At 42.8% G+C, this 13,509-nt stretch overlaps 1 protein-coding gene across 2 annotated transcripts in view; it reads left to right on the top strand.

Moving 5' to 3' along the window:
• The window catches only part of EXOC3 (exocyst complex component 3), a 50,280-nt gene extending 37,456 nt beyond the window's left edge, over positions 1 to 12,824 (top strand). For both annotated transcript variants that reach the window (XM_056520847.1, XM_056520848.1), the window contains exons 8-13: positions 1,636 to 1,746; positions 2,761 to 2,908; positions 9,781 to 9,903; positions 10,820 to 10,981; positions 12,026 to 12,153; positions 12,276 to 12,824. In XM_056520847.1, the coding sequence (XP_056376822.1) occupies positions 1,636 to 1,746; positions 2,761 to 2,908; positions 9,781 to 9,903; positions 10,820 to 10,981; positions 12,026 to 12,153; positions 12,276 to 12,462 (859 nt within the window). In that variant the 3' untranslated portion in view covers positions 12,463 to 12,824. The remainder of the gene's footprint in view (positions 1 to 1,635; positions 1,747 to 2,760; positions 2,909 to 9,780; positions 9,904 to 10,819; positions 10,982 to 12,025; positions 12,154 to 12,275) is intronic.
• Positions 12,825 to 13,509: the final 685 nt, after the last annotated feature.

The raw sequence follows: 13,509 nt of genomic DNA, 5'->3' as shown, positions 1-13,509 counted from the left end.
TTCATTGCCCGTGTAGTGTGTTTGGGATCATTGTCATGCTGAAAGACCCAGCCATGTTTCATCTTCAATGCCCTTGCTGATGGAAGGAGGTTTTCACTCAAAATCTCACGATACATGGCCCCCATTCATTCTTTCCTTTACACGGATCAGTTGTCCCGGTCCTTTTTCTGAAAAACAGCCCCAAAGCATGATGTTTTCACCCCCATGCTTCACAGTAGGTATGGTGTTCTTTGGATGCAACTCAGTAATCTTACTCCTCCTAAAATGAGTTGAGTTTTTAACAAAAAGTTTTACTTTTGATTTCATCTGACCATATGACATTCTCCTAATACTCTTCTAGATCATCCAAATGTTCGCTAGCAAACTTCAGCTGGGCCCAGACATGTACTGGCTTAAGCAGGGGGACACGTCTGGCACTGCATGATTTGAGTCCCTGGCGGCATAGTGTGTTACTGATGGTAGCCTTTGTTACTTTGGTCCCAGCTCTCTGCAAATTATTCACTAGGTCCCCCCGTGTAGTTCTGGGCATTTTGCTCACCGTTCTTGTGATCATTTTGACACCATGCGGTGAGATCTTGCTTGGAGTCCCAGATCGAGGGAGATTATCAGTGATCTTGTATGTCTTCCATTTTCTAATAATTGCTCCCACAGTTGATTTCTTCACACCAAGCTGCTTGCCTATTGCAGATTCAGTCTTCCCAGCCTGGTGCAGGTCTAAAATTTTGTTTCTGGTGTCAATCGACAGCTCTTTGATCTTGGCCATAGTGGAGTTTGTAGTGTGACTGTTTGAGGTTGTGGACAGGTGTCTTTTATACTGATAACAAGTTCAAACAGGTGCCATTAATACAGGTAACAAGTGGAGGACAGAGGAGACTCTTAAAGAAGAAGTTACAGGTCTGTGAGAGCCAGAAATCTTGCTTGTTTGTATGTGACCAAATAATTATTTTCCACCATAATTTGCAAATACATTTTTTTAAAATCAGACAATGTGATGTTTTTTTTTTCATTTTTTTTCATTAAGTCTCTCATAGTTGAGGTATACCTATGATGAAAATTACAGCACTCTCTCATCTTTTTAAGTGGGAGAACTTGCACAATCGGTGGCTAACTAAATACTTTTTTGCCCCACTGTACATGTAAAAATAAAAGAACAAACAATAGTTTTTCAAATGGAAAAAAAACACTAAAGAAACATTCAGCAAGGCTAATAGTAATTACAGACATAAAGGTATGAAAGCAATAATATCTCTTCTTGTACAATGTTTTAAATTTTTCGTTTATTCGCAAATTGTATCTGATTTTCTAAATGCTGTGAGAGTTCTATGGGGCTCTATTTGTCAGGTGGATTTTGTGAACTTAAATGAGGTATTGTGAATATATATAATCGAGGAACATGCGTTTTGTAGAGGTCTTTTTCAAACTCTCAATAGTTAGCATGGTCTGAAGGGTACAGCAACAGTGTCAAATTGTCCATTTTTCTTAATCTGTAATGATATAGTAGAATATGTTAACTGGGAGTTTGTGGTACTTATATATTGTATTGTATAGAATGTAGCGTTTTCATTTTAAATTTTGAATCCAGTATTGTAGTTGGGATTTTGTGTGTTAACGTTAATTATGTGTCTCTATTTAAAGGTACAGTGAGGAGGCGCAGCTCTATAAAGAAGAACACTTAAGGAACCGGCAGCTTCCTGCATGCTATGTCCAGTATATGATAGCCATCATTAACAACTGCCTGACATTTAAGTAAGTAAGTGACCTAGTCCCAGAGCTGGTGTCACAATGTAGGCGACCCAAGAGTTGAGAAAGCTCTTAAAGGCCATTTTAATTCTTTGTCCAGTCATTGGGAACCCGTATGATAACACTCTTTACAGGTGGCTTATCAGTCTATGACAGGCTCCCCCATGCATGTGGCTGGATGTCGGTTGAAAACGTACTACTCAGTTTTTATTTTTATTTTTTTGCATAGCATTTTTTGCCATCTGAACTTTTATAAAGGCATAGCTTCTCCTTTAACGGGTTATCCAGGAAAAGAAAACCAGAGCTAATTTCTTCCAAAAACAGCACCACACCTGTCCTAAGGTTGTGTGTGCCATAACTGAGCTGTAATACCACATGCAACCTAAGGACAGAGGTGGTGCTGTTTTTGGAAGAAATCTGCTTTGTTTTTGTTTTTATCGTAGATAACCCCTTCAAAGCTGATAACATTTTGGCATGAAGGAAATACTTTAGTGCTACTTATTTTCTTTCTTTCTTTTTTTCTTAAAGGAAATCTGTCACCAGTGTCACCTGCACTAACCTGTCTGTGCTGACAGTGCGGGTGACACTGATGACAACAGTACTCACTTTGTCCTGTTCCGTGGCGGGTATCTTCGGTAACCTCCTCTGTTAGCTCCACTTTGGGCACCCTGCTTGGGGCACGGGTGGAGCTTACTGAAGTCACCGCTGCTGCTCCCTGTTGGGTCCCGCTGTGAGAGAATAGCAGCGGTAATGTCAGTAAGCTCCGCCCGTGCCCCAAGCAGGGTGCCCAAAGTGGAGCTAACGAAGGAGGTTACCGAAGATCCCCGCCACGGAACAGGACAAAGTGAGTACCGATGTCATCAGTGTCACCTGCACTATCTGTCGTTACCCACAGGTTAGTGCAGATAACACTGGTGACAGATTTCCTTTAACTCAGTAACCACTACCCATTCTTCCATTAAGCATTCTCAGTAACCATTCTTCCATATTTTAAAGCAGCCATTATGTCTTGTTTTGTAGAGAGTCAATTGTGAGTTTGAAAAGAAAATATCTTAGGATCGATGAGGATTTCATGGCATCTGGCTCTACAAATATGGACACCATATTGGACAACATTGCTCATGATGGATGCAAGAGTCTTCTAGCTGAAGTATTCATGGACTTAGATGTGAGGACCCATTTACATTGTTTCTTTGCCATTCCTTAAAAGTTAAATCCCTGGGGATGCCAACCTGTTGTGCAACAAAACTAAAGCTCTTAATAACTCGGTGAAGCTGGCTTTAGAATAAGCATGGTCATGTTTTGACTAATGGAATAATTACTTAGTCATACAATCATAAGGATTGGTGTTAACAATTTACTTTTACCTTTAAGACTTTAAAAGCTTTTAACCGGGTTGTCTACCCTGTCCTTGTGGGCAGACAAATTCATGTCAAATAGGTGGGTGGTTCTTCTTATGCAAAACATTTTACAGATTTTTACAGGTAAGAACAAAAATCCCATTATTGCTTAGATGATACAGCTACAAAAACTTTTTATATGTTGTACATCTTGGCAAAACATCAACTTTTCTAATCTACTTCATAAGAAAATGTTATTTCCTTTTTATAAAAATTATGGCTTATAAAATCATGGCTTTGGCTAAGCTGAAGCACAGGCATGGACAAAATCCAGGAAGTGAAGATGGGCTAGCACTCCTCTGCGCTCTCCCCTGTCTGATAGCACTCCTCTGTGCTCTCCCCTGTCTGATAGTACTCCTCTGTGCTCTCTCCTGTCTGATAGCACTCCTCTGTGCTCTCTCCTGTCTGATAGCACTCCTCTGTGCTCTCTCCTGTCTGATAGCACTCCTCTGTGCTCTCTCCTGTCTGATAGGACTCCTGTGCTCTCTCCTGTCTGATAGGACTCCTGTGCTCTCTCCTGTCTGATAGGACTCCTCTGCCCTCTCTCCTGTCTGATAGGACTCCTCTGCGCTCTCTCCTGTCTGATAGGACTCCTCTGTGCTCTTTCCTGTCTGATAGCACTCCTCTGTGCTCTCTCCTGTCTGATAGCACTCCTCTGTGCTCTCTCCTGTCTGATAGCACTCCTCTGTGCTCTCTCCTGTCTGATAGCACTCCTCTGTGCTCTCTCCTGTCTGATAGCACTCCTCTGTGCTCTCTCCTGTCTGATAGCACTCCTCTGTGCTCTCTCCTGTCTGATAGGACTCCTCTGCCCTCTCTCCTGTCTGATAGGACTCCTCTGCCCTCTCTCCTGTCTGATAGGACTCCTCTGCGCTCTCTCCTGTCTGATAGGACTCCTCTGTGCTCTCTCCTGTCTGATAGCACTCCTCTGTGCTCTCTCCTGTCTGATAGGACTCCTCTGCCCTCTCTCCTGTCTGATAGGACTCCTCTGCCCTCTCTCCTGTCTGATAGGACTCCTCTGCGCTCCCTCCTGTCTGATAGGACTCCTCTGTGCTCTCTCCTGTCTGATAGGACTCCTCTGTGCTCTCTCCTGTCTGATAGGACTCCTCTGTGCTCTCTCCGGTCTGATAGCACTCCTCTGTGCTCTCTCCGGTCTGATAGCACTCCTCTGTGCTCTCTCCGGTCTGATAGAACTCCTCTGTGCTCTCTCCTGTCTGATAGGACTCCTCTGTGCTCTCTCCTGTCTGATAGGACTCCTCTGTGCTCTCTCCTGTCTGATAGGACTCCTCTGTGCACTCTCCTGTCTGAGGATTTCCATTTTCTTATGACGTATATTAGAAAGGTTAATGTTTTGTCAAGATGTACAACATATTAAGTTTTTAAATCTGACAGTGCCCATGTAAATAAAGATTGTATGATACATTTATTTTTTAAGAATTTTTTGTGATGTTTTCAAAAATGTTTGTTTTTTACTATCTATATTGCTCATGGATTGCATTGAAGGACAAAGCAATATGGGTATGGGCTGTTGCTACTACGAGGCGGCACTAGGTATAAAAAAAAGAAAAAAAATGTTGGATCCACTCAGGCAGGCTATACCTCTCTGACGTACACTAGGCTAACCTGTATTAGCATAATGTCTGTAGAAGACAGACATGACCTGCTGCACATTTATTATTTTAGTTTTATTTAGTTTCTTTTTCAGGTTATCAGGGTTGTTGTCAGCATGGGCTGCCCCACTTTGAATAAGGGTGCTAGGACTAGGTTTTCTGCCTGCATTTCTTAACCTGGTCTCCCACCCCACAATGTAGTTGGAGTTCTGGTACCCCACTCTGGTGCTAGGTTGCCGAAGAGGTCACCCCGTGTGCACCGCAAGACTGCAGATAGGTGAGTATTTTCCCCTCCTAGCTGGTCCCCTTGTAGTTCCCCTCCTGGCTCCTCCTCTTCTTTTCGTTTTAAGGAGTCCCCTCTATGGGTCTTCAGGGTCTTTTCCTTCCCCTTGTGCTTAGGTGGGGGTGGTTCTGTGAAGGGTGTCACATCCCCTGTCCCCCTTATACCTTCCCTGGTGGGGGCTCGATTGTTCCTTCTCCCTTGGCCGCAAGCCTGTGATGTTGGGAGGGGATCAGCTCTGCCTGCCCTCTCCCTCTTCTCGTCAGCAACCTGGCTTATGTTAATCCCGGATCTTTCTTAAGACTAGGCCAGGGCTGCCTAGGGTAGGCCGCTGCCTTCCATCGCTGGCCTTCCTTGTCCCCGGATGGTCTGGACTACTCTAGTCCGCCCCAGCTTCTGTCAGGACTAGGCCAGACTGCCTTAGTGCTGGTGTCATTCCTTCTTCTGCAGTCTGATCTGTTTGAGTCCCAGGCTTGGTCTGGGTCAGGCCATGACTGCCATGTGTATGCTGCTGCACCTTACCGCTCACCTCTCCACCCAATGTCCTCCGGTTGTCCGCATTACTCTAGTCCCTGGCTTTTGCCGGAGTTAGCCTGTGTTGAGCTGGACTGGTCAATGCTGGGAAGTTATTAATTTAGCCCCCCAGTTTTTCCCAGAACCTCTCTCTCATCCTTCTCACCGCCCCCTCTCTCTTGACATCAGAGCAGGCAGTACTCCTGCGGGATGTGCCGGGCAGGCTCTTCCCCTCCCACCCTGCCTCCTTCTTCCTGCTTCGGTCGGTTGTGCTGTGCTGGCATGGTTAAAATTTCCCATTTTCTCCTCTGTTTTCTCCTCTGTGAGATCATCACATCAAATTATATCAAATGGGCATTTTAAGTGTATAAAATGGGAGTAAACCCTGCCCAGTTCTAACCACAACTATCTCTGGTAAGATATGGTACTAAATATACAATTTATAGTACGCTACTAATTAGGAAGACTTAAATTAAGTTTCCTCGTGGAAATTATGTCATGTGTTGTAGCAGAGTAGGATCCCATCAGACTATGCTAGTATGCAATATGATCATTGCATTGCTCCCCATAAGACGCACCCCTTTCATCTGCAGTAGAAGGGTGTGTGGCTTATAAACTACTATTATGACTCATAATTGAGGTTATATATAAGGCTGGGTTCACACCACGTTTTTCAAATACGGTAACCGTATACGGTTTTCCGCAAAAAAACATATACGACCGTATCCAAAACCATATGCATAGAGAATGTATTGTAAACCGTATTCCAAATGTTGTGTACGGTTGTATCCGTTTTGCCTCGGATACGGTTTTGCCGATTTTTGAACCGTAGGCAAAAACGCTGTCGACCACGTTTTTGCCTCCAGTTGGCAAACCCTATGCGAACCGTATACGGTTCTTTTAAAATAGTTGTCTATGAGAACCGTACAAAGAATTTCAGAATACGGTTGCACACGTTTTTTCTAATCCGTTTTTGGAGTTGACACATGCGCAGATTGGAATTTCAATAGAATAATAGTAACTTTATTAAATTGCTGGAAAACTAATTCCAACAAATTAGCAAAACCGTTGGCAAAAACTGATGCAAACGGATAGAACCGTACGGGGAAAAACCGTATACGTTTTAATTTGTAGTCTTACGGTTGTATACGGTTGCATACGGTTTTTGCCATACGTTTTTTAGCAGAAAACCGTATGCGATAACTGTATTTGAAAAACGTGGTGTGAACCCAGCCTAAGCCAGGTCTGCTACTATACATAACATAATTCTGTCCACATTAAAAATGTGGTAACTTAATCAAATAAGAAACCTGTGTATCTTACCACCGAGAGTACTTCTGGATGAAAGAAAGATGGCTGCCTGGGGTCCATGGGAATGCTTGTAGTCATAACCGATTATCAGAGAAGAATGGGCTTATAGCATCAAGTTCCCTCCCTGGCTCTTCATGGCTCCGCCCCTTCAGGTAGCCTCTAAGAACGTCTGTGATGAGGATGGGCCTCTCTTTCTGTGTTCCCTGTAGTTCCTCCCACCATGTTTTAACCTGTTTCTTATCTTAAGGATCCACCCAAGTAATATAATGTCATCCAATGATGACTGGTGGGTGTTTATATGGAAATCAGGGATATCATCACAGCTAATCATTAATTATAACCTGTATATTCTATGTGTGATTACATTCACCATAAGTGATGGATATATCTATATCATGTATCATGGCTACTATATTTATCATTATATGATATACTATTCCTGAATAACTTATCAGGCAACTCAAATTACATGATTGGACATCCCACACAAATTTTAGATAATTGAATACAGCATTTAGCTACATAGCTGTATACATGATGATAATCATTATAATGCCACCATCTATCAGTTGTGTGTGTATGTGTGTGTGTATATATATATATATATATATATATATATATATATATATATATATATATAGTATAATAGGGCAAGATGGCATATTCATGCTACAGAGATCATATATAGGAATGCTTTTAAAAATACATTAATATTAGCCTGTAGTTCACCTTTTGGCTGGCTGAAGCTGCTCATTGTAGACTGACCCTTAGGGACATGTCTTTTGTTTACAGTCCCCTGGTATCAGTATCTTAGTAAATATGAAAGCTATTGTGTGCAATCCCAGCTAACACAGTTAAGATTAAAAGATCTCCAGTATTTGCTTCTCTCAAGACTTATGTAATTGTTTCTAGAAAGCACTGTTAATAAACAATTGTCTGACTTGTTTGTCAAACCCCCTAGTTCCTATTTACATGTGTCTTAGAAGAGATGACAGTTATACACATTTCTAGAGAGATACTTTGGTCTTTCAATGAATTCAACGTGGGCCTTCTGAGAATTCATACAACATGGCGGACACATCATGCTATTATTCTATTAAACATAGTGATTCATTTTTGGGCCTACATTAAGTATGACAATTACCATGGTGGCACCAGGAGCAGGTTGGTCATGTTGGAGGCTGCTCGGAGTCTCTGTTGGAAAGAGCTCCATGTTCGCGCTCTGTCTGTGGTCCACATTCCCAGGGGTGGAAAGCTGGGCGGAGGACTTCCACTGCCAGAAGAAGCTGGCTCCTCCATCTGGGGTTTTTTCTTCAACTCTTCCACTAGTGGGGCACTCCAGAGGTGGATCTGTTGACTTCCTGGCTCAACCACACACTTGCGGTCTACATGGCCAGGGCTCATTATCTATAAGCTTTTGCTTGGGATTTGCTTGGTTCCTCGGGATGCATTTTCTCTGTTGTATATGTCCCCTCCTCTTACACTTTTCCCTGCATTCTCAAGCGTATCAAGGCCGTAGGGGTCCCGGCGATTCTTGCGGGTCTGTAATGCAGACCTCTATTATCTGCTTACGGATGCTCTATGGCCCGGTCCCTCTTCTTCTTCGGCCCAACCTCCTTTCTCAAGGTCCGCTGCTCCACCCCATTTACTTCTGTTGCGTTTATCGGCCTGGCTGTTGAAGCCAAGGTCTTTTGGTGTCAAGGTTTTTCCAGACCCTGCAAGTGCAACGTTTTGGCAGACTGCCTTTATAAAGTATGCTTGATAAAGGCAGTTTGCTGAAACATTGCACTTGTACACTTTATGGTGTGAAATTAAATTGGAAGCCTTGTTCTGTTCTGTGGCGTTTTTGCTGTGACTACAAATCTTGTGGAAATTTGACTCCAGCGATTGCATGCTCGTAGGTCACTTGCAAGAACTGGAGGTGGAGTGTGCTGACTCCCTTTGCTTGGCCTAATGTCACCTCATAGTGGTAAGTGCCTATACCCTTGGTGCTGTGTTCCCCAATTAATCCAATGAGAAAAGGATTTTATGGCAAGTACAAAAATCGAATTTCTATTATAATCCTTTCAGTTGTCTTAGAATAGAGTGCTAACTGTGAATGCTGTAGCAGATAATCTCTTATATGTGTAGAACATGTCCTCTTTCACTCAACTATAAATTAAATAAAAAAATAAAGAAATAAAATACAATTTAAAGGGAACTAATCATGAGTTTTGTGCTGCCCCAATCATAAGCAAGCGTTTTTATTACAACTAACTGTGATTCACTGTAAAATGCTACAGATTTTCGGAGAGATGGTTTTAAAACTGCCTGGGAACGGGGCTCTGAGTGACTGTGGAGGTCCCAGCTGTCCTCTTCCTGCCCCCTATACACAATTAAATTGCAGTGTTAAAGGAGTTCTGTAATGAATTATAACTTATTCCCCCCATGATCTCCTGAACAGGGCCCCCGTCAGTCTGTTGGAAGGAGGCGTCCCGACCCCCCCCCCCCGCGCACGGAGCGGTGGCCGACATGCCCCTCCATGTATCCCATAGAGATAAATGGAGGGGGGGTGTCATCCGCAGCTTCCTGCGGGGGTCGGAACATCCGCTTCCGTCAGACTGTCTGGTCCCCTTTCAGGGGACGGCAGGGGGTTCCTGTGGTCGGACCCTTGCAATCTAGAACTTTTCCCCTTATCCTCTTGGATAGGGGATAAGTTATATTTCACTGCACTGCACTGTGTTATGCTGCCCATAGGTTGGACTGAATGAAAATCCTGACTGGTTTCCTTTAACCAAAATTTTAAACCATTTTTAATGCTGGACTATTGGGCAATTCCACTATCCAGAACTCTCCGTAGAGTTGGTTTCATGCGATGCCCATTATAAACTTTGATCTCTCTACTCACCATTTCTGCTTACTAATTTCCAAAGTTTGTTTTACTCTTTAGCCACATCTAAGTGACCTGATGACTAGGAAATGGCTGGCGGGCACTAATTCTGTAGACACTATATGTGTCACCATAGAAGATTATTTTAATGACTTTGCAAGAATTAAACCGCTGTACAAGGAGGTATGTGTAACTATGATTTAGAGAGCACATCAGACTTTTAAGTGTAGCTATTATTTCATGTAACTGTTTAGAATAATCTATCCTGTGTGTACATGTGGAGTAGCAATTTTTTTGGCCATTATATAACCTGTATATGACATTTCTCCCCTTGGTTCCCCCCTGCAGGCTGCATCCCTGTCAACTTTTCCTGACAAATGGAGCCTGTGTGATGGTTCCCATACACTACATACCCACAAAACAGGGGCTTCTGCTTCCCCGTCTCTCTATAAAAAAAAGCATCAGATGTTGCAGCAACATACTGAGCAGCCTAACCTAATCCAGCACTTTATGTGAGAAAGTAAGCCTGCAGAGTCTGTGTCTGTTTCCTCCCTGCACTCTCTCCCTCAGCTTCTCCCATCTCAGTAGATTTGTATACACAACATAACCTGATATATAACCTGATCTTGGTGCAAGCCAAACCAGTCTTTACTCTGCTGAAGACTGATGTTTTATAATAACAAGCAGATAAGGAGTGAGGGGGAGTAAAGAAGCCTTGTTAGTGTTGAAGGAAGCAGGTTTCTCTGATAAGATATATTACTGCATTTCATGTGTTTGCTTGTAGTATTCATTACAAATTTATTTGAAATGACATCTCATGATGGAGGTCCTAAATCTACACACTTATATAGATTTATCAATCTGTCTGAGACTAAAACTGAAGTGATTTGCCCATAACAACCAATCACAGCTCAGCTTTCATATCTAAAGATCTCTGGGGAAAATGAAAGCTGAGCTGGGATTGGTTGTTACGGGCAAATCATTCCAGTTTTTATCTCAGATTGATAAATCTAGGCCATTGTATTGTATCTACATTTTTGAAGTAACAGGAAATCTCTAATACCTACATTTCCTCTTTTTGTTGTTGTTGTTGTTGTAGAAAATGACCATTAAAGCCCACAAGCAAGTAGTGACAGAATATATCAAAGCAATAATGCAAAGACGAATTTGCTTCAGGAATGCAGAAGAACGCAAGGAGGGGGCCGAGCGCATGATAAAGGAAGCCGAGCAGTTTAAATTTCTGTTTAAGCGTCTTACATCTGTAAGTGTCTAATCTCTGCACGATGGATATGTCCGGACCATCAATAATAATGTTCCATAGACAGGTGATGACTGCAACATGTTCCTGTAAGGAACACTACAACACATGATAAATTTGTTCGTGTTTAGTATTAAAAGGGTTGTCCGGTGAAAGACAACTTATCCCCTATCCACAGGTTAGGGGATAAGTGTGTGATCACATGTCGGATCATGCTCAGACACTTTCCTGCGTGGGATAGCACTCGGGTATCTTCAATGTTCCCATAGAAATCAATGGAGCACATGCTGTCTACAGCACACGCTCTTTCTGAGAGCAGTGACCCTGTTCTGGAGATTGCCTGTGTATAGGATATAAGTTATGCTTCACTGCACAACCCTTTTAATACTATACATGATATGAGAATCTGAGACCCCGCACACATTCTCCTTAGTTCTTTCAACATATACATAACGTAATATTAAAGGGGTACTCTGCCCCTAGACATCTTATCTCCTATCCAAAGGATAGGGGATAAGATGTCTGATCACAGGGGTCCTGCTGCTGGGGACCCCCGCGATCTCGGCTGCGGCACCCCAGACATCCGGTGCACGGAGAAAACTTCTCTCCGTGCCAGATGACTGGCAATGCTGAGCAGAGGCTTGTGACGTCATGGCCACGCCCCACTCATGATGTCATGGTCACGCCCCCTCAATGCAAGTCTATGGGAGGGGGCATCACCATGCCCCCTTCCATAGACTTTCATTTAGGGGGCGTGGCTGTGACATCACGAGCCTCCGGCACAGCACCCGATGATCTAAACAAACGCCGGGTGCAGCAGGGAGATCGTGGGGGTCCCCAGCGGCGGACACCTGCGATCAGACATCTTATCCCCTATCCTTTGGATAGGGGATAAGATGTTTAGGGGCAGAGTACCCCTTTAAATACATAAAATCAGAGCCTAGAAGGTTGCTAGTTACTGATACAAGTGTTTATTAGAAATGTGCAAAGTGAAATGTGATGTCTTGTGTTTAGAGAGAGTTACTGAACCTCTGTCTTATTCCTTAGGGATTTACTAAAGAGACAGATGGACTCTGTGATACCATTATTGATATTGCAGAAGTTATAAAGCTGACAGACCCTTCACTTCTTTACCTGGAAGTCTCCACTTTGGTGACTAGATATCCGGATCTCAGGTAATTTCTCAAAATGAACTTTCTTGTGTTTCCCCCCCCCCCCCCCCATTTTATGTTTTTAAGTTTATTATATAGAAAGTCAGTATAAATCTAAAATGATGTTTCACTTGTGTGTCTAACAGGGATGATCACATTGCTGCTCTGCTTGCAATAAGAGGAGATGCCAGCCGGGAGATGAAACAGACAATAATAGAAACCGTGGAGCAAAATCAGAGTCAGAGGCAGCAAGGTGAAAACTACATCACCATATTTAAAGATATCATAGTGCCTAGCCTGCCAACATTGAGCGTGCCAAAACTTCTGAAATAGTGTGGAATTCATATGTGCCTGTCTTTAGAAATCTGTAGTTCCAGAGCTCCAGCCTTGTTGTTTGATGGTTTATAACCACTCTTACAGCAGTAGAAACTTGCATGTTTTCTGTCACTTTCCTTAATAAGACAAAACTATTGTCTCACAAATGAGTCCACGTCACAGCCAGTGATGGTCTTATGCCTGATGCATGGAGAGAGCACAAGAACCCTGGTGCCTGTGTGCTCTGGCATCATTAGACTCAGTTCACATTATGTACATCGTCCACCTTCCACAGCAAAAAACAAACTGGTTGTTCAAAAGCTTGGACTCATTTTGCCTGTCAGTTCATGTGGTTGGGGTTGATAAAAAAAAAAAAATAATAATAATCTCTCCTGATTTGGTCACTTATAAGCTCGGTCACAGAAGACCATCTTTAGGCTCTTTCTTTGACGATTTAGTACTTTTGTTTGGCTTTTAACAACTAGTTGTTTTATTGTAATATTTTAAATATCGCCAGTCTTATGGCAGATTATTAAAAGGGGTATTCCCGTATATAAAATAATTTATATTTTGTGATCCTTACCTACCCCAGTCCCCCCACAATTCTTGTTCCAACTCCTAACGCTGCCCGCGCTGCTCACTGCTTCTCCCCAATTCGGAGAATGGATATCAGAGCAGGACCTCCCACTCAGCCAATCGCTTGCTGCAGCAATGTCCCGTCTCAGTCCGTGACTAGCTGAGATGGCAGGATAGTGTGGAACTTCCTGCACAGAACTGTATGTAATTCTGAACTTGTGCAATATCAAAAGTTGAAAACAGAGCTATGAAGAAAATCTGAATTGCCACCACATATTAGTTTCAGTTGATGCCAACTTTTAGCAATACATATGTAAATAAAATAAGAGAGCCCTGACGATTCATTGTAAAGATGCAAAAGGAAGCTGTATGATGCAGAATTTGACTGACTGACTGGCTTCTTTGTGATCATGACCGATTTTAAAGATGAATCGTTGTTCAGCTTTAGATGTAGGAAACAAACAGGAGCTTATTCTTAATGCTTTTAAG

Source organism: Hyla sarda, chromosome 5 (assembly GCF_029499605.1).
Source record: "Hyla sarda isolate aHylSar1 chromosome 5, aHylSar1.hap1, whole genome shotgun sequence".
NCBI lineage: Eukaryota > Metazoa > Chordata > Amphibia > Anura > Hylidae > Hyla > Hyla sarda.
This window is presented reverse-complemented; position numbering and strand designations above follow the sequence as displayed.